The sequence below is a fragment of the Geotrypetes seraphini genome, chromosome 5, assembly GCF_902459505.1.
Source record: "Geotrypetes seraphini chromosome 5, aGeoSer1.1, whole genome shotgun sequence".
Taxonomy (NCBI): domain Eukaryota; kingdom Metazoa; phylum Chordata; class Amphibia; order Gymnophiona; family Dermophiidae; genus Geotrypetes; species Geotrypetes seraphini.
This window is the reverse complement of record NC_047088.1, coordinates 93302252-93324021: the sequence shown is the minus strand read 5'-3', so window position 1 is coordinate 93324021 and position 21770 is coordinate 93302252. Positions and strand designations below refer to the sequence as shown.

Here is a 21770-nt window from a genome sequence, read left to right as displayed (position 1 = left end):
AGATTAAGGTAAAAAATTCAGATCCACATGGAAGATGGATACATATTGATATAGGTATGGGAAATGATGCCCTGACGTTGTTTAATATATATGCCCCTAATTCGAATCAATTAGAATTTTTTAAAAAGTTACAGAATATGATATTACCACTGGCTGCTTCTAATTTAGTGGTGGCTGGAGATTTTAATGCTGTAATGGATCCACTATTGGATAAAAAACCAGGTAAAAGTATAAAATCTTTAGGTTTAGATAATTTGGTTCAATCATGTGATTTGAAAGATATATGGCGTATTCTTCATTTTAATGATCAGGAATTTTCATTTTGTTCACAGGTTCATAAATCATTTTCAAGAATAGATTATATTTTTGTTTCAACAAATAAAGTGCAACAAGTGATTAAAGCTTCCATAGATCCTATTATTATTTCGGATCATGCGGGAGTATGGATAGAATTACAATTAGATCAATTAGAGAATGGTAGACCTCTTTGGAGATTTGATAATGCATTGCTTGTGGATGACAAATTTTTGGAAAATTTTAAAACACAAATTAACGATTTCTTTCAAATAAATTTAGTGGAGGATACATCTATAGAGAATGTATGGGATGCATTTAAAGCAACTATGAGGGGTAATATTATATCATATTCAGGTTTTATTAGAAAACAGATTAAAATACAATATATAGAATTAGAAAAAGAAATAAAAATATTAGAAACTAAATTGGTAAGTAAATGGGAAAATGAAGTTTTGCAAGCTCTTTTGAAAGCAAAAGGTAAATATAATGAATTAACTTCGAAAATGATAAGAAGAGATTTGTTTTCCAAGCAAACAATGTATTATGGAAATTCTAATAAGGCGGGAAGATTATTGGCAAATTATCTTAAAGCAAAAAAAAGAAGAACTAACATTAATGGAATAAAAGATGATAATGGTATAATAACAAATCAAACAAATATAATATTAAAACAATTTTTAAAATTTTATAAGGACCTGTATTCTTCCGAGCCTTATTTGGAGAGACAAAAAGATGGAAAAAATTTTTTAGATTTAATTAATGGACCTAAGGTTCCTGATCATATAAAACGGAGTTTAGATGAACCTATATCATTAAAAGAATTAGAAACAGCATTGAGATCTCTTAGAGTTGGATCCGCTCCAGGTAGTGATGGTTATACAGTAGAATTTTATAAAACATTTCAAAATATCCTTTCCCCATATTTACTAAATTTATATCAGACACAACTTATAAAAGGTAATATTAAAGGTACTATGGCTGAATCAATAATAATTGTTTTACCTAAGCCAAATAAAGATCCTACTTTGGTTTCAAACTACAGGCCTATATCTTTGATAAATGTTGATAATAAACTTTTGGCGAAAATTTTGGCTTTGAGATTAGCCAAAGCTCTCCCACATATTATAGATATGCATCAAACGGGTTTCGTTGCTAAAAGACACTCCTCTAATAACTCTAGATTATTGTTTCACATGTTAAACTTATCAAAAAAAATAGGTGAACCAACTTTTACAGTTTCATTAGATGCTGAAAAAGCATTTGATAGGGTAGAATGGAATTTTATGTATCAGGCTTTAGAATGGTTTGGTATAGGTTCTGGATTTATACAAATGGTAAAAACACTGTATAGCTTCCCGATTGCAAGATTAAATATTAATAATAAGATATCTGATGGTTTTCAATTGCAGAGGGGAGTTAGACAAGGTTGTCCTTTATCTCCTTTGTTATTTGATGTTGTATTAGAACCCTTATTGTTAGCAATACAGCAAACGAGGGAGATACAAGGTATTCCATATTCAGATATGGAATATAAAATTTCAGCTTATGCTGATGACATTTTACTTTATTTGAGAAATCCAGAGTCTACCTTATCTTCTTTATTGGAATTAATTGATAAGTTTGGCAAATTTTCAGGTTATAAAATTAATTGGAATAAATCTGAAATTATACCTTTAAATATTCATTGTGTAAAAGGATTATTTGACACTTTTCCATTCATATGGAAAGAAGAAGGATTTAAATATCTTGGCATTCAAGTTAAAAATACAATTGAAGATACTGTAAAAGAGAATGAAAAATATGTATTAAAAAAAGTTACGGAGTTATGTGAGCAATGGAACCCATTACATATTTCTTGGTGGGGAAGAGTTCAAACTATTAAAATGATGATGTTACCTGTAGTTTGCTACCAAATGAGTATGATACCTATTTATTTTCAGGGGTCCTTTTATAAAAAGCTTAATAGCATTTTAACAAAATTTCTTTGGCTTGGTAAAACACCTAGAATAGCTTTAGTAACTTTGCAAAAATCAATTAAGGAGGGAGGGGTAAATTTTCCAAATTTCTATAGGTACCATCAAGCCTATATTCTACGTCAGGGTATGTATTGGATCCTCCCAGAACTTATGGATAATGCACCGGATTGGTTATATTTAGAATGGCGCCTTATGTTTCCCCTAAATTTAGTTCATCTGCCAAGTATTAACATACCTAGAAGATACAGAGAAAATAAAATATTAATGGATACTTGGAAAACGTTGAAGTTTATTGATAAATTAACACCTATCCCAATAAACAAATCAACTAATCAATCTATATGGATAAACTCCAAGATCAAAATTGGCGGAGCTCAAATCCTTTGGAAGAACTGGATTATTGCAGGCATTAGATCTCTAGACGATGTTATTTCAGAAGGTAAACTGCTGGATTTTTCACAATTGCAACATAGATTTGGTCTTAATAAAACACAAAGTTTTAAATGGTTGCAATTGAAGCAGGCCATTCAGGTTGGGTTCCCTGAATGGAAAACATTAAATAATCAATATAGTTTAAAGTTCTTATGTTTTCAAGCAGACTTCCTAGGACATCAAGCCGCATTGTGGTATAAATTAATATCTGGATATTTGAATAAAAAACCAAAAAATGGTCTAAGAGATATTTGGAGCATTGAGATTAAGCATCAAATTAATGCATCTCAATGGCCACTAATTTGGTCTTGGAGAATGAGATGTACAATGTCAGCATCTATGAGACAAACTTGGTTCTTTTTATTACATAGAGCTTTTTGGACCCCTACACGTTTGCAAAAATTAGACAGTTCTAAGTCTAATAAATTCTGGCACTGTAATCTGGAACCAGGGACATTAGATCACTTACTTTATCATTGTCCCTACATTAAAACTTTTTGGAATTCAATTTGGCCACAAATTAATAAATTAATGGAAAATCATATAGCAATATCATATGATACGGTATTATTTGGAATGATGATGAGGAAAAATAGTCAAATTTCACCAGAAAATAACAAGCTTTTATTAATAATGACAGGGGTTGCCATTCAACATATAACCAATAATTGGAAAAATTATAATAACCTAAATTATACATTTTGGTGGAATACAATATGTCATATATTTAAAATGGAAAGAACAATAGCAATACAAAGAGGGACATATACTAAATTCATAAAAATATGGGGGCCATTGACAAAATACTGCAATGAATAAATATTAAGATTTCTCTTCTTCTTTTCTTCTTTTAAGTATCTTTTTTTATGACGCACATAGAGGGGGGTAATGAAAATAATTTCTACATAATATGTTATAATATGTTATACAATATATATGAATGAAAAATAATAAAAGGATGGGGGGAGGGAGAGGGGATAAAAATATATTTAGAATATGATGTATTAGATACAAAAATGATATTGTGTATTTATCAATTGTAATTTAATATTTTGTACATTTTATGTAAAATTTGAAAAGTAAAAATATTATATTAAAGTAATAAAAGGGTGGGGGAAGGGTGAGGGGGAAAAACAAATTTAGATATATAATGTATTAGATATAAAAGTGATACTATGTATTTATCAATTGTATTTTAATATTTTGTACACTTTATGTAAAATTTGAAAATAAAAAATAATGGGAAAAAAAAGAAGACTGAAAATAAAGGGGGAAGAGAGAGAAAGAGAAGATGCTGGAAGGGAGGAGTTAGCAAAAAACAAAAACAAAAAAACACCAAAAAACTCCCCAAAAAACAAACAACTGGAGAAATAGAAGCAGATAGAGATGCAGAAAAATAAATGGAGGAAAACTGAAAGATAAGGTTAAAGTCAGAGATGGATGTAGGAGAGGAAGTGAAGACAGGAATGAGAGAAGAGCCAGATAGACTGCAAACCCTGGTAAGAAAATTGAGAGAAGAGAGCTGAAACTGGGATAAACATGAATAAAATGGCCAGACAATAAAAGTAGACTGCTTTCTTTTTATATTCCAAAGTGTATAGTGTTTTTTCTCTTTCTCTGCTGTTGAACTGCATATTGCTGGACAGGGGGAGCAGGAAGAGGTGCTGATGGACAAGGGGGGGGGAATGAAGGGAAGCCTACTGCTGGACAGGGGGAGCAGGAAGAGGTGCTGATGGGACGAGGGAGTAGGAAGAGGGGGGAGATAAAATAAAGGGAAACGGGCTGCTGTTGGATAAGGTGAGCAGTGATGGGGTGGGGGAGGACACAGGGGAGGTAAAAGGAAGGGAGAATGAACAGGGGGAGCAGCCAAGGGGTGGTGATGGACAGCCAAGGAAAAAAAAGAAAGAAAGAAAGATAGAAATACAGAAAGCGGCTAAGGAGAGAGAAAAAGAAATAAAGACAGACACACACAAATATATTCTAGCACCCGTTAATTTAACGGGCTATAAGACTAGTATATATATATATGAAAAATGAATGGAAAAAATGGTGTTACAATTAGTACTATTATGGGGGCGGGATCTGGGGCGGAGATTGGGTGAAGATGGGCAGGGTCTGGCCCATGACTTAGCCCAGTGTTCTTCAACTGCTAGTCCATGGACCGGTGCCGGTCCACAAAATAATTATTTTATTTCCGCCGGTCCATAGGTGTCAAAAGGTTGAAGAGCACTGGTTCAGTGGTCAAGGAGACCAGCAAGGGCTCCACATTGAGAGAGAAAAGGGTGGAGAGATTGGAGGGAATGAGAACACCTAAGTATTTAAAATGGAACATAGACCATTGTAGAGGAAATATACCCTCCCACTGCTGTCGTAACGAAGGATGTGAAGGCATAGCCACTGATTTATCAAAATTAATTAACAAGCCCGAATAGAACCCATATTTAGCTTTGAGGTCAAGAGCTATTGAAAGAGAGCAGGCCGAGTTAATGAGAAGGAGCAACAAATCATCGGAAAAAGCCAGTTTTAAGTTCCTGACCCGCCACACTTATGACTCCGACCTCATCAAATTGACGAAGGGTACAAAGTAAAGGTTCCAAAGTAAAAATGAATAACAAGTGCTCTGGTGAGTACCACGACAAATTGGGAAAGAGTCAGAAAGGGTCCCGTTGACTATGAGAGAGGCTATAGGATTGGAATAAAGCGAATGAATTGCAGCACAGTAAAAACCAGAAATACCTACATAATCTAAAGTGTGAAACAAAAATGACCAAGTGACATTGTCAAAAGAATAGCAGAGTAATGCATTTGGGGATTAATAATAGGAAGGAACCATATATGCTGGGAGGAGAGAAGCTGATATGCACGGAAGGGGAGAGGGTCCTTGGGGTGATAGTGTCCGAAGATCTAAAGGTGAAAAAACAGTGTGACAAGGCAGTGGCTGCTGCCAGAAGGATGCTGGGCTGTATAAAGAGAGGCGTAGTCAGTAGAAGGAAGAAGGTGTTGATGCCCCTGTACAGGTCATTGGTAAGGCCCCACTTGGGAGTATTGTGTTCAATTTTGGAGACTGTATCTGGTGAAGGACGTAAGAAGACTTGAGAAAATGATAGGAGGCTTGCGCCAGAAGACATATGAGGAGAGACTGGAAGCCCTGAATATGTATACCCTAGAGGAAAGGAGAGACAGGGAAGATATGATTCAGACGTTCAAATACTTGAAGGGTATTAATGTAGAACAAAATCTTTTTCAGAGAAAGGAAAATGGTAAAACCAGAGGACATAATTTGAGGTTGAAGGGTGGTAGATTCAAAGGCAATGTTAGGAAATTCTACTTTACGGAGAGGGTGACGGATGCCTGGAATGCGCTCCCGAGAGAGGTGGTGGAGAGTAAAACTGTGACTGAGTTCAAAGAAGCGTGGGATGAACACAAAGGATCTAGAATCAGAAAATAAGATTAAATATTGAACTAAGGCCAGTACTGGGCAAACTTGCACGGTCTGTGTCTGTATATGGCCGTTTGGTGGAGGATGGGCTGGGGAGGGCTTCAATGGCTGGGAGGGTATAGATGGGCTAGTGTAAGTCTTAACAGAGATTTCGGCAGTTGGAACCCAAGCACAGTACAGGGTAAAGCTTTGGATTCTTGCCCAGAAATAGCTAAGAAGAAAAAATTAAAAAATTTAAATTGAATCAGGTTGGGCAGACTGGATGGACCATTCGGGTCTTTATCTGCCGTCATCTACTATGTTACTATGCTTTGGCAGCATCAAGACTCACAAATAATGCCGGAATGTTGGCACATTGAGAATGGGCTAGGGCCAGCAAAATCTTACAAACATTAAGAACCGATTGCCAAAATGCGGGAGAGAAGTTTAAGATCAACATTAAATAACGAGATTGGTCTGTAAGCACCAGGGAGATCCGCCGGCTTGCCCAGTTTGAATAATAAGACTATCGAGGCCTCATTAGCAAAACAGGGAAAGGCACCCTTCTGAACAACAGCTGTATAATACGCTATCAAAGGGCCACAGATGTTAGACTCCAAAAAATAATAAATTTTCTGGCCTGGAGCCGTGCCAGATTTGGATGATTTAATTGCCCTCTGCAACTCCGCCACCTGAAGGGGCATAGTCAAGCAAGAACTGGCAGACTCAGATAAACGAGGCATCCCTGACGAAGTGAGATTGTCATTCACTAAAGAAGCAGGAGAAGAGGGAGCATCACCATATTGGGAAGCAAAATGATCATATAAGACGCGAGCTATATCTGCTGTCCAAGAGACCACCCCACCAGTAGGATCATGAAGAGCTAAAATAGGCTTCCTACCCTTATGAGTATCCTTATGAGGCTAACAAGTTGCCAGGTTTGTTGCCATAATGATATTTGTGATAGGAGGCCCATTTTTGATTTCGAGAGTGAAGCAAAGAGTTAGGTGATGCCTGAGAAGCCAAGGAGTGCTCTCGTGTGGCCAAAGTCGGGCGCACCACGTACACCCTCTTGGCTATCCGTAAAGCCTGCTCCAATGTAATAATCGCCTTATTGATCCGCCAAACCCGAGTGCAGGTATAAGAAAGTATATGGTCCTGTAAAATTGATTTGGCTGTCTCCCAGAAAAGGAGGGGGTCGTCCTGATGTGGAGAATTATGGAGTACAAAATCTTCCCACCGAGTTGTAATAGAAATTTGCTGAAATCAGGGTCTTGGCATAAATAGGCAGGGAAGCACCAGTGACGAGAGCGAACATAGGTCGCATCAAGCTGAATATCAACCCAGATGGGAGCATGGTCAGAAATACTAAAGGGGCCAACCATGGCCAAAGTCACCTGAGAAAACAAGGAAGAAGACAGGAGAATATAATCCAAATGGGACCAGGAACCATGGAAATATGCATATAATCCCACACCTCAGGGTGGAAAAGCTGCCAAGGGTCAATCAGATCTAAAACAGAACAAAAATCTTGGAAGAAGTCCCTTGGGGCCCAATGGAGTGGCTGGTAAAAGAAGATTTGTCTAGTTCCGGGTCCATTACTAAGTTGAGATCCCCCATCAAAATAAAAGGGTCATTGGGATAACAAGATCTAAGAGCAACTGATAAAAGGTTAGTTCAGCAGTGTTAGGGCCATATACCACCAATAGTAAATAATGAAGGTATAGAAATGACATATAGGGTTGGGAATGCAGAACCCAAAGTGAGAAAAGTTAAGAGTCGAAAGCACTTTCAAAGATGAGGGGTGGAGAGGAGGTTGCTTGGCAGTGAAAGGGAATGGGCAACTTTGGGAATGGGAGGGGGGAGGTTGCCTGGCAGCGGGAAGGAGTGGGCATCTTTCCCGCTGCGGGGTGGATTTGCTTAATGGAAGCAGCGGGAGGGAGTGGGCATCCCTCCCATTGCCAAGGGGGGAGGGGGGTTGCTTGATGACAGCAAAATTTTCTGGCAGGTCTTAGCTGTCAAACCTTACTTTCCTATCAATGCTTGAGTCAAACAGTGCTTTAGACCTACCGGAAAATTTTGCTCACAACTGCAGGACATCAAAAGTAGGGAATCAGTCGGCGATAACAGAGAATCGCCTGGAAAGTTCATTTAAATATTAATGACCTCGTTCTAATACATTTGCATAGCAGAGTCAGAGATTGCTAGGAATCTCAGAAAAGACCACGGTAAGCCATTTTGATAATCTGCCGCTAAAATACATGAACGCTAAACCGGCTTGGACAGGTTTAGCGACCACATTAAAGTTTTGAGAATCTTCCTCTCAGTGCGATAGCAACCTTAAAGAACTAAATCAAATTATTGATTTGAGTGAAATCAAATTGAAAACCTTTTGGCCAAAATCATATAGCACTATTCTGCCCTCCTGTTTGTTGCCAGATTATAAGAGGGTTGCCCAATAAGCTTCTCACTGCGGCTCCTCTTTAAGATTTATTGTCTCACCTCAAAGTTATGAACAGTTGTTTTGTTGTTTTTTTTACAAAGTACCAACTGCACATCTATACAAGCCCAAAATACTCAAATCAATCTTTAAGCTAACTCTAAGAACAATATGGTTAGGTTCTCAGAAATAAAAGCCAGTTAACAACCTCCCCCATAAATTTTGCTTGCTTACCCATGTCTTATGTTCTGATTTAATACACACAATATCCATCACAAGGAGCACATGACATGGAATTAATATTCCTCTAAAGGCTTACCTCCTTGTAAATACTGCTCTGCTTGTTTCCGGTCCTTTTCAATGAAGAGCGCGGAAGCAAGAAAGAAGCCCCCACCAAGTGCACCAACAAAGGAACAAACCATGAGAGCATATTCCAAGCTACGGAACTCCCACAAGAAGGAGTCTGGCTTCCTCTGCCGAATCTGGTCCGATATCTGAAAATCAAAGGTAAGGAAAAGGCCAGGTAGACACATTAACACAAGAGGAAGGAGAGAAGAAGAAAAAAAGAGAGAGAGAGAAAAGGAAAGAAGAGTGACAGTAAAAGCAGAGGAAGAAAGAGTGTGAATGACAAAGAGAAAGCAACAAGACAGAAAAAGTGGGATTTGATAAAAAGAAAGCATACGAAGAGAGAAAAGACAAAAAGTGGGAGAAAGACCAGGAAATTTATTCTGCTTCATTTATACTATAATGCAACCTCTTTCATACTACTACCTTGTGAATGACATTCTGAGAAAAGAAATTTCCTCACAGAAATATCACTTCAGCAGGCCAATGACAGCATTGGCTTCCTCACAGTAATGTCCTGAAATATATTCTTCTGAGTGAAGCTCAATGATCATATCACCAACTACCTCCTAAAAGGGAGGCAGGAGCACAAGATTTTGTACGCACCATGCCAATGAGATAAGGACTCCCTGCATCTCCCAGAAGGTGCGCGATCACTATCTGAAATGCTTCAGCTGTAGATCGGCGAGTGGGAATCACAACATACTGAAAGAAAAGTGAAGTGCAGGAACAAAAGCAAATTACTACATATTAGCTCACAACAGCTTTACAGTGCTAGCTCAATGCATGTTACACTCAGGCACAGGCTTGCTCAGGGCACAAGGAATGCCAGTGGGATCTAAACCTAGCTTCTCTGGCTCTCAACACACAAGCCTCCTACCTCAGGTCTACTTGCAAACAAGTCCAGAGGCTTGGGGCACACTAAATGCCTTATGCTTCATATTTGCTAGCTTGATAGAAACCAAGCTAGATATATTCAGCAAAAGTTGCTCTAGAAAGCAAAGAGCTCTGGGTGGAAAATAACTGCTCAAAAGGTCAAAGTATTTATGCTCAGATTGATAAAGGAATCAAAATGGAAGGTGTAGGGCAGGGGTGCCCACACTTTTTGGGCTTGCGAGCTACTTTTAAAATGACCAAGTCAAAATGATCTACCAACAATAAAATTTAAAAAAAACACAACGCACACTGTACGCATAGAAAATGTTAATTATCATTCCTATTCCAGGGTTTTTCAAAGAGGTCAAAGCAGATGACTCTATGCACTATCACCTCAGTAACAACCATACAAAAATAGACAAATATACCCCCCTCCCTTTTTACTAAACCACGATAGCAGTTTTTAGAGCGCAGGGAGCTGCGCTGAATGCCCAGCGCTGCTCTCGACGCTCATAGGCTCCCTGCGCTAAAAAAACTCTATTGCGGTTTAGTAAAAGGGGACCTTAGTGTAAAATATAGACAGCAGATATAAATTGAGACACATTTCGATCACTAAATTTAAAATAAAATCATTTTTCCTACCTTGTCTGGTGATTTCATGAGTCTCTGGTTGCACTTTCTTCTTCTGACTGTGCATCCAGTCTTTCTTCCCTTCTTTCAGCCTGTATGCTTCCTCTCCTCCACACCTCATTCCCTCCCCCAACTTTTCCTTCCTCTCTCCCTGCCCTTTCTTTCTCTCTGCCTCCCTTTCCTTTTTTTCTGTTTCTCTTCTTTCCTTTGTCTCCCTGCCTGCCCTTTTTCTTTCTTTCTTTCTCCCTGCCCTCCCCCAAGACACTGCCACTGCCATCGGGGACCCAAACTGCCATTGGGGACCAGGACCCAAACCGCCACCAATAACAGGCCCGAAAGCCGACGCCGCCCCAACCTCTCCCTGCTTCGGCCGACCAGCATCGCGAGGAACTGTTGGGGGAAATGCTGCCGGGTCCTGCCTTCGCGGAAACAGAAAGTAGGCAGGACCCGGCAGCAAGAAGAGGAAATGCTTCACTAACATGTCTCCCGCCTTAGCCCGTAGCGAACGCTTGCTTCAGGGCTCTCAACATGTGCGTGCAGGCTTCCCTTCTCCCCCCCCTCCCCCTCCCCGGGCATAACTTCCGGTTTCGGAGGGAAGAGAAGAGAAGCCTGCATGCACACGTTAGAGCCCGGAGCATAAGTTCGCTAGGGGCTGAAATCTCCAAGCCGATTTTTTTGGTTTTTTTTTTTAATGTTCAGCAGCGGCAGATGACAGCTGGGCGGACCGCCCAGCTAAAAGGCCCTAGGGAGAACACTGGAGAGGAAGGCTGATCGGCCCGTAGATCAGGACGGCAACACGAGTGCGATCGACTCGAGTTGCCTTCCTGAGCTACTGGTCGATCGCGATCGACGCGTTGGGCACCCCTGGTGTAGGGCCTTGAATTAGATTTCATTTTCTACTGGAGACCAGGGGAACATCTTTAGTAATGGGCAATATAATCATAGCACTTCTTCCATAACAAAGTATCACAGTATTGTACAATAATTATAAACATTATACACATTATACATGCTTCTGAGGCAAACCCCGATACAGGGAATTACAATAATGAGCAGAGACAGCACAGTTACTTACCGTAACAGGTGTTATCCAGGGACAGCAGGCAGATATTCTTAACACATGGGTGACGTCACCGACGGAGCCCTCGGTACGGACCTTTTTAACTAGAAGTTTCTAGTTGGCTGCACCGCGCGTGCGCGAGTGCCTTCCCGCCCGACGGAGGAGTGCGTGGTCCCCAGTTAGGATAAGCCAGCTAAGAAGCCAACCCGGGGAGGTGGGTGGGACGTAAGAATATCTGCCTGCTGTCCCTGGATAACACCTGTTACGGTAAGTAACTGTGCTTTATCCCAGGACAAGCAGGCAGCATATTCTTAACACATGGGTGACCTCCAAGCTAACAAAGAGGGAGGGGGGATGGTTGGCCATCATGAAAATAAATTCTGTAACACCGATTGGCCGAAGTGACCATCTCGTCTGGAAAAGGCATCCAGACAGTAGTGAGTAGTGAACGTGTGAACTGAGGACCAAGTGGCAGCCTTGCAGATTTCCTCGTGGAACGGAGGAAAGCTACAGAAGCAGCCATAGCTCGGACTCTGTGGGCCGTGACAGCACCTTCCAGTGAGAGACCGGCCCGAGCATAGCAGAATGCAATACAGGCAGCAAGCCAATTTGAAAGTGTCCGTTTGGAGACAGGACGACCCAAACGGTTGGGATCGAAAGACAAAAATAGCTGAGGGGATGTACGGTGAGCTCTGGTACGATCAAGGTAGTAAGCAAGGGCACGCTTACAGTCCAGCGTGTGCAACGCCTGTTCCCCAGGGTGCGAGTGAGGCTTAGGGAAGAAGACGGGCAGCACAATGGACTGGTTGAGGTGAAAAGCCGAGACCACCTTGGGAAGGAATTTAGGGTGGGTACGCAGAACAACCTTGTCATGGTGAAAAACAGTGAACGGGGGGTCAGCAACCAGTGCATGCAGTTCGCTAACCCTCCTAGCAGAGGTGATGGCAATTAGGAAAAGCACCTTCCAGGTAAGGAGCCTGAGCGAAGTTGTGGCAAGAGGCTCAAAAGGAGGTTTCATGAGTGCTGAGAGAACCACATTCAGGTCCCAGACGACAGGAGGAGGCTTGAGAGGCGGCTTGATATTGAAGAGCCCTCTCATAAATCTGGAAACCAGAGGATGAGCCGTGAGGGGTTTTCCGAGAATAGGCTCATGAAACGCAGTGATGGCACTGAGGTGGACTCTGATGGAGGTAGTTTTGAGGCCAGCATTGGACAGCGAGAGCAAATATTCCAATACAGTTTCCACCGCTAAGGAGGTGGGTTCCAGATGATGCCGGAGACACCACGAGGAGAATCTGGTCCATTTCTGATGGTAACATTGGAGGGTGGCCGGTTTCCTGGAGGCGTCCAAGATGAGGCGGACCGGCTGAGATAGATTCTCTGGAGAGGTCAGCCCGAGAGAAACCAAGCTGTCAGGTGGAGTGAAGACAGATTGGGATGCAGTAGAGACTGATGCCGCTGCGTAAGTAGAGTAGGAAACACAGGAAGAGGAATGGGCTCCCTGGAGCTGAGTTGGAGCAGGAGGGAGAACCAGTGTTGGCGAGGCCACCGAGGGGCGATGAGAATCATGGTGGCCGTGTCCTTGCGGAGTTTGGACAAGGTCCGCAACATCAGAGGAAGTGGAGGGAAGGCATACAGGAACCGATCCCTCCAATCGAGCAGGAATGCATCCGGGGCCAGACGGTGAGGAGAGAAGAGTCTGGAACAGAAGAGGGGCAGTTGATGATTGTGAGGTGCTGCAAAGAGGTCCACCTGCGGAGTGCCCCATCGAGCAAAGATGGAGAGCAGAGTCGGAGGGTCCAACGTCCACTCGTGAGGTTGAAGGATGCGGCTGAGATTGTCGGCCAGGGAGTTCTGTTCACCCTGGATATAGACCGCCCTGAGAAAGAGATTGCGGTCCGTGGCCCAGGTCCAGATGCGCAGAGCCTCCAAACAAAGGGGGCGAGATCCGGTGCCGCCTTGCTTGTTTATGTAGTACATGGCGACTTGATTGTCTGTGCACAGGAGGAGGACTTGAGGACAGAGGAGATGTTGGAAAGCCTTGAGGGCGTAGAACATGGCTCTGAGTTCCAGGAAATTGATGTGATGACGACGCTCCTGTGGGGTCCAAAGTCCCTGGGTGCGTAGATCTCCTAGGTGAGCTCCCCACGCATAGGGGGACGCATCCGTGGTGATGATCATAGAGTGAGGGGGTAGATGAAAAAGTAGACCCCTGGAAAGATTTGAGGAGTTCAATCACCATTGGAGAGATTGCTGAAGAGATGATGTCACAGAGATGGGATGAGAAAGAAGATCCGTAGTCTGTGACCATTGGTTGGCGAGAGTCCACTGAGGCGTGCGAAGGTGGAGACGTGCCAGAGGAAGGACATGCACCGTCGAGGCCATGTGACCCAGGAGGACCATCATCTGTCGGGCAGGAATTGAGGGATGCACCTGACGACAGAGGTGGAGCAGGGTCCGCTGACGATCGGAGGGGAGAAAAGCCCTCATTAGTGTGGTGTCCAGAACTGCTCCAATGAATTGAAGTCGCTGGGTGGGAAGCAGATGCGACTTGGGGTAGTTGATCTCGAACCCCAGGAGGTGGAGGAGAGAGATGGTGTGATGAGTAGCCTGTAGCACAAGTTGAGACGTAGGTGCTTTCACCAACCAATCGTCCAAATAGGGGAACACCTGGAGGTTGTGAGACCTGAGGAAGGCCGCTACCACTATAAGGCACTTGGTGAAGACCCTGGGTGAGGAAGCGAGGCCGAACGGTAGCACCTTGTACTGATAGTGGTGGTGCAGCACCTGGAACCGCAGGTAGCGGCGAGAATTCTGATTGATGGAGATGTGAGTGTAGGCCTCTTTGAGGTCCAGGGAACATAGCCAGTCGTGTTGAGAAAGAAGAGGGTAGAGCGTGGCAAGGGAGAGCATTCTGAACTTCTCCTTGACCAGACACTTGTTGAGGTCCCTGAGATCGAGAATGGGACGGAGGTCTCCCGTCTTTTTGGGTACCAGGAAGTAGCGGGAGTAGAATCCCTGACCCCTTTGATCTGGAGGTACTTCTTCGATGGCATTGAGAAGGAGGAGGGATTGAACCTCCCTCAGGAGGAGGGGGGTTTGAGATGAGTGTGAAGCAGACTCTACGGGAAGGTTGTCCGGTGGAAGAGTCTGGAAGTTGAGAGAGTAGCCGTGGCGGATGATGTTGAGGACCCACTGGTCCGATGTGATGACCTCCCAACGGCTGGAGAATATGGTGAGACGACCTCCGATTGGTTGTGGAAGAGGTAGCGAAGGTGGATGACTGGCTATGCCCTGGAGAGAAGAGTCAAAAGGGCTGGGATTGCTTAGCAGGCTGAAGAGGCTTGGAGGGTTGAGTGGCCTGAGAACGAGCCTGGGCATGGTGCTGCTGTTGACGGGGCCGCCGAGGTTGTTGAAGAGGCGGATTGAGTGGCCTGGCTGAGAACCTGCGCTGATAAGATGACTGAGGTCGATAAGGTCGGGCAGGCGGAGCCTTCTTTTTTGGTTTGATCAGGGTGTCCCACCTTGTTTCATGGGCGGAGAGTTTCTGGGTGGTGGAATCCAGTGACTCTCCAAAAAGTTCATCCCCGAGACAGGGGGCATTGGCTAGACGATCCTGGTGGTTGATGTCCAGGTCGGAGACTCTCAGCCAGGCCAAGCGGCGCATGGCTACGGCCATGGCAGAGGCACGGGAGGTGAGCTCGAATGAGTTGTATATCGAGCGGACCATAAACTTGCGCAACTGAAGAAAGCCAGAGATGTGCTGCTGGAACAGTGGGACCTTGCGCTCCAGCAGGTACTTTTGGAGGGCAGACAGCTGTTGGACCAAATGTTTCATATAGAAAGAAAAATGGAAGGAATAGTTGTTTGCCCTGTTGGCCAGCATGGCATTCTGGTAGAGCCTCTTGCCAAACTTGTCCATGGTCTTACCCTCTCTGCCAGGAGGGGTAGAGGCATAGACACTGGAGCCCTGAGTCTTTTTCAAGGTGGATTCAACAAGAAGGGACTCATGGGGCAATTGAGACTTGTCGAACCCTGGGATAGGGATGACTCGATAGAGGTTGTCCAGTTTACGGGGGGCCCCCGGTACCGTAAGGGGATTCTCCCAGTTTTTGTAAAAAGTCTCCCGTAGGATGTCATGCACGGGAAGCTTGAGGAACTCTTTAGGAGGTTGTTCGAAATCTAAAGCCTCCAGGAAGGCTTGAGACTACTTTGAGTCAGATTCTAAAGGAAGGGACAGGGCTGCAGACATCTCCCTCAGAAATTTAGAAAATGAGGACTGCTCCGGTTTGGAGGTGGCATCGGGTGCCGACGGGTCCTCATCAGATGAGGAGGGATCCTCCTCGGTACCGAGAGGGGATTCCTCCCATAAGTCAGGGTCCCGGACCTCTGGTGCATGTCGAGACACCGGGGTGGAAGGTGCGGTATGGCGGGTCTTGGATAAAGATTTCCCAGAACGCACCGAAACGGTACCAGGAGAGGAAGACCGGCGTCGATCCCGGTCCCGGGAAGAATGACGCACTGCTTGGTGCCGAGGAGGATCCGATGTGGTATGGGAGTGAACCACTGGATGGGTATGAAGCTGCTCAGCCGAAAGAATCGGCATGGAGGTGTTGATAGGTACCGAAGGGGTGGATACCGGGGGTTCGGTACGGGGCTCGGGCCGGTCTGGTACCGGAAGGAGCGGTGCCAGGATAGTGGGCAACAGGTGCTCGAGTTGTTGCTGTAACTGTTCCTGGAGTTGAACCTTTAAGATGGCCGAGATACGGTCATCTAGGGGTGGCATCGGAACCGCTTTCTTTTTCTTCGGTTCCTTAGATGCCGCTCCACGCCCCGGCGATGAGGAGGCCGATGATGAGGCACTCACCGAGATCGGGGCGGAGCGCTTGCGGGACCGGTGCGATGCCGGCAAGGTCGGCGTCGCCACCGTAGTTGGAGAGCGCTCGAGGGAAGAGGAAGGCTTCTTAGCCGGCTTACCTGGCGCCAGAGACGCCGATGTGGGGTCGGGCGGTGTCGAAGTAGACGGTGCCTATTTCTGTGGTACCGCTGTCGATGTCGAGGAGTCCATCGCCGACCCGGTGCCAAAGAGGAGAGTTTGTTGAATTCTTCGGTTTTTAAGGGTTCTCTTTTGAAGAGTGGCACAGCGGGTGCAGGAGTCCGCCCGATGCTCCGGACCCAAACACTGCAAACACCAATTGTGTGGGTCAGTGAGGGAGATCGGGCGTGCACACCGCTGGCACTTTTTAAAACCGACCTGCGGGGGCATGAAGGGGAAAACGGCCTCCGCAAAATCGAACCCCGAGGCCTGTATAATGGCAACAGGCCCCGCCGGGGCAATATCGAAAAAAAGGGGAAAAAAAGCAAAGTTTGTTTTTTTTTTTTTTTTACAAAGAAAAAAGAAACCCGAAGGCAAAAGAAGAAAAAATATGGAAAAAAGCGCGAGCGGGAAGGCAAAAAGTGGTTTCAACGGCCGTTGAAAAAACACACGCGTCTTCTTCGCTCCGCGGAAACGAAGAAACTGGGGACCACGCACTCCTCCGTCGGGCGGGAAGGCACTCGCGCACGCGCGGTGCGGCCAACTAGAAACTTCTAGTTAAAAAGGTCCGTACCGAGGGCTCCGTCGGTGACGTCACCCATGTGTTAAGAATATGCTGCCTGCTTGTCCTGGGATAATTGCTTCTCCATTGACAGCCAAGAGTCCAAATTAAAATCTAAACTCCTAACAATCCTACTTGGTTTTAAACTAATTTTCCAGAAAAAAAGAAAAAGGAGTTGCAGTAATCTCTTTCATTTCTGCAAAACCATAAAAGCTCAAATTTCTACTCTGCAACAGTTGGAAACTTAGATTTTTATTTGCTGTTGAGCAAAATTGTGTATTACTTGCAAACGAAAAGCATTCAACCTTGTACTCTTTAGTGATATGTCATTTATTTTAATTTAATTCAAGCCTTTTCATAGGTACAGCTGTGAGGAAAGTACAGCATCCCATTCAACATGTCAGTCTAATTTCATGCCGTCTCTGTACTCGCCCACAGGACTGCTTGGGTTCCAACACTAAAATACAAGTCAACTTCAAATGTGCCACAGCAACAAATCATGAACAATTGTATCAAAAGCTGCAGGCAAATCCAAGAGAGGAAGAGAATCCTGGTTCTTCTTTGCAACCACATGAATATCATTTAACAGCAAGTAAATCTAGTCTGGCTCCATAGTCTCTTTGAAAGCCAGACTGGCAAGGAAAATCCCCTGGTTTCCTCAAAAACTCCAAAAGCTACATGTATAAGAGGGTAATTTTACAGGTTAAGACATCAAGTAGGTCCTTACTAAGGTGTTATTTTGTAAGAACACATACAGTAGGTGCCTATAGAGACAGGCAAGGGGGCCTGTCATGTAATCCAGTGTCCACAGGCGAGATCCCCATGACAAGAGATGGATGATATAGGGGTGAGATATGCTGAGTCCAATGGGGGGAGCTCTATTTCAAGGAGGAAGACGGAAGGCCAGAATTGTGTTCAGTGAGAACTATACTTTCCAGAAGGTTTAGGGGTTGATCCTTGGGAACACTGAGAATCTAGGGGAAAATCTGGCATGGAATCTCCTGAGAAAGGGATGTAAGAAATAGAACCTTTTGCTCAAAGAGGGAGGGTCCCAGAAGAAGTTTCCTGAGGTAACCAGAAGTTGCTCTGGAATTTTCTCAACCCCTAGATAAAAACTGGTGAACTTGATAAGAAGGGAGGATGTACCTGGAACTGCCTGAGCCCACAAACGGAGAAAGAAGTAAAGCCTGACTAGAACAGAAAAAGTGGTTCTGCCAATATCCAGTTTGCAAGCAGCCTGTAAGTCTTGACAGAACTGGGACCTAGACAATTTGGGTTAAAGGACTGTTTTGTTACTTGCCAGCCAAGAGAATGGTAACAAAGGAGAGCACTTGGGAAAAAGATAGCAGTAGCCCTTTTTTCTGTTATGAATGATATAAAAAGCAGGAGTAAAAGCCCAGTAATGTTAGTTTAAAATGTTTCCTTTGATTATCAGCTGGGAATGGAGGATGATATGAGAAGTAAAATTGGTGAAAAGAGTTAATATAATCCAAGGTGTGGAGACAAATAAACAGAAACCCCTTTGTCTGCTTAGTGAATGTAAGGTTTAAATCTGAAAGTTAAGAAGGTTCATTTGCATAGGGTAATGAGACTAAGTGGATTATTCTTATAAAGCCTTGTTCTCCAAGGTAGAAAGGAGAACAAGTGCATGACTGAGCTGGTGGAGCTCAAGAGGAAGCCTCTCATCGAGGGAAAAAGAATTTGTAACAATATAAAGTGTACTGCAATGTACTCATCCTGAATGTAATAGTACCAGAAAATAAAGCCCTCTAATAAATGCTCCAAAGCTAACAAGGTATGTCTTTTAAGCAAGGACTCATAAATGGGTGGTTTCTAATACATGGAGGCTTCCAGGGGGAAGGGCTGAGCTGGTCACATATCACTCCATTGAGACAGATTCTGTGGCAGTTTCTTCTCAACTTTTGGGGGGAGTGGGCCCAGACCTTACCACACTATATGTTTTTAAGTGTACATTCATAGTGCAGTTTTTGCCATTTACTTGAGACCAAGTGTAAAATGTTCACAAGAATGAATGTTGGTTAAAATAACATTTTCATGCATTTAACAATGTGTTATATGCATTTTTACCCCCCCCCTCCCTATGCACTATATGGGTGGGTGCAATATACAGTGTATTTTTTACTAAGATGCACTAATTGCAAAATCAGCGCATTTGTTAAGACTTTCTTTTTAGGTTTCTCGCAGGTGAACTAATAATGCCTGTAAGAACCTAAAAAGAAAACAAATGTGTTAGTTTTATATAGAACATCTTGTAAAAATGCAGTGGCATAATATACATGGGTAAATTATATCAATTTATTTTTAAAACACACATAATTTGTGTGCATTGTGGGTCATATTCTATAAATGTCAGCCAAACAAAATCAGCACCAACTAGTGCAGTGCTAAACACATTTCTTAGTGCTGGTATGAATCATAACTTTAAGGTGCACCTGTTTTAAGTCAAGGAAAACTTGGCCTAAATGCTTGTGCCTAATTTGTGTGCACATCAGTGAAAAACTTGCACATAACTTAAAACCACACCCATGATCTATCCCTAACCACACCCCCTTTTAGATACACACACGGGACATGATGCATAACACATTGGGCTCCTTTTACGAAGCTGCGCTAGGGCCTTAACGTGCGGAATAGAGCGCACTAAATTTCTATGCACGCTAGCCGTTACCGCCTCCTTTTAAGCAGGTGGTATAGTGTGCGGTAATTTTGTGCGTGCGCTAAAACCGCTAGTGCATCTTCGTAAAAGGAGCCCTTTGTATTATGTGCCTACTAAGATGTGCACATAACTTTCAATTGACTCCAATTAGTATCAATTATGAGGTGTTAATTGCCAATCAGTGCTAATTAGGCCTATTAATCAATTAGGTTGTACATGTACATCAGGCGCCATATACAGAACTAGGCCATGCATGCATAAAAATATGGTATTTTATAGTTTTATATTTGTGAAATTTGCCTGTGATTCACCCACACTGTGTCCCTCATTAAGGTACACACTTTGATGCCAGTTGAGATTTTATAAAAGGCATTTTATGTACATACGAGGTTACCACATACTGTATATTTATGTTTACTATTATTTGCCTGACCACCTTTAACAATTAATAACAAAGTGGTTTATATTAATTTGTAATGAAATGTTATACTTAATGCATATATGAGAGTTAATCAAGTGTGTATCTTTAAGTTCATATGAGTTTAACTGCTACACTTGTTGTAACATGCAAAAATGAATAAAGAATTTTTTTAAAAAAAAAGAAGAAGTAGAAAACAACCCTATCAACTGATAGGACATATCCATAAAAACTAGAACAAAAAACAGATGCAAGATGGCCACGGTGTAGTGAGAACACTTTATGTTCTCCTGCCAAAATTTTTTCCTCCCGTATATCGGGTTTACTGCCTAATATTAAATACCTAAAAAAGGGGAAGAGCGGCTGCTACAGCCCAGCAGACTGAGCTCACCTCAGCATGGCAGGAGACGATTGTGAGCTTTTTTACATCTTCACCTTGGGGCGAACCAGCAACGCCGAGTTAGAGGGAAGTCTCGGCATTCGGGAGCGAGGTATCACTTAATCCTACAGGACCCGTGCCTCCCCAACAGCCGCAAGAGAAGGAAACTATGGCGACTAAGAAGGGACAGGAAGAATCTTCCCTGACAGAGCTGGAGGGCTTACCGGCATCCCAAGTCTCCCAGGCAGAGATATCATCATTGGAGAAGGCAGCAGTGGCATCAGTGGTTGGAGGACAAGTTCCATCGGTTCCCCCACTGGTAAGGCCAGCGGAATTCACTTTGGAACCCATCTGGACTGCTTTAGATTTCTTATATAAATTGTGTGCAGGATACTCTTCCACTGGTAAATGCACAAATATTGAGAATTGACTCTCTTCAGGAGGAAATAAAGTCACAGGGGGAAAAGGTGGACCGCTTGGACCAACGAGTTCAAGGGATTCAATTAACTCAGACTACTTTGAATGTTATTTGGCCAGATAGGTCATTTTTCTTGATATGTTATATCTTTCTTTTTCCACAGATATATAGATATATATATATAGTGGTTTATGTATATTTATAAAAGTATAAAGTAAAAAAAACCAAAACCTAGAACAAAACAGTTAATAACTAAACAATAAAAAAAGATGTGTAAAAAAAGGTTTTATAAAATTACTGTCAATCCGTGTTTCTATTGATTTTCCCAAAAAAAGGGGAATTAGAGACTTGAGAGTCATGGGTTCGGCAGGATGTGAACTAGACACATTTAGTAATGGGCTTATCAGTGACAAAAGTCTAAGGCACAGAAAGAAAGTGTAGGAATCTGCAGGAAACACTCACCATCAGGATGTCTGCAACAATAGCCCAATTCAAGGAGACCAGGGTCTCGCCCAGAAAAATGAAAACCTGAAAGAAGAAAAGCAAGATGGGGCTGCATTTATCTGGAAAACAAAAAGGCTGAGGGAAGGTATAGTGTTACATCTTATGAGATGCTGTCCTTTCCTATTAACCCTTTATTTGGCATTGTTGCTCAGAAGTAACATGTTTCTAAGGCTCTTATGGGAGGAATTGCATCTACAAATGCCTGTTACTTGGCACTATTGCACTCGTTCAACATCAAGTTACATAAAGCAGCCAGTTCCACCATCTGCCAATTAAAGGGTTAATTAGCTGATTAATTTAATT

At 43.1% G+C, this 21770-nt stretch overlaps 1 protein-coding gene across 3 annotated transcripts in view; it reads right to left on the bottom strand.

The window, feature by feature from the left end:
* Positions 1–21770, bottom strand: part of SPNS1 (sphingolipid transporter 1 (putative)) — a 70226-nt gene that overhangs the window by 14753 nt on the left and 33703 nt on the right. For all 3 annotated transcript variants that reach the window (XM_033945147.1, XM_033945146.1, XM_033945145.1), the window contains exons 10-12: positions 21426–21491; positions 9515–9613; positions 8883–9057 (exon numbers count right to left, since the gene is read on the bottom strand). In XM_033945147.1, the coding sequence (XP_033801038.1) occupies positions 8883–9057; positions 9515–9613; positions 21426–21491 (340 nt within the window). The remainder of the gene's footprint in view (positions 1–8882; positions 9058–9514; positions 9614–21425; positions 21492–21770) is intronic.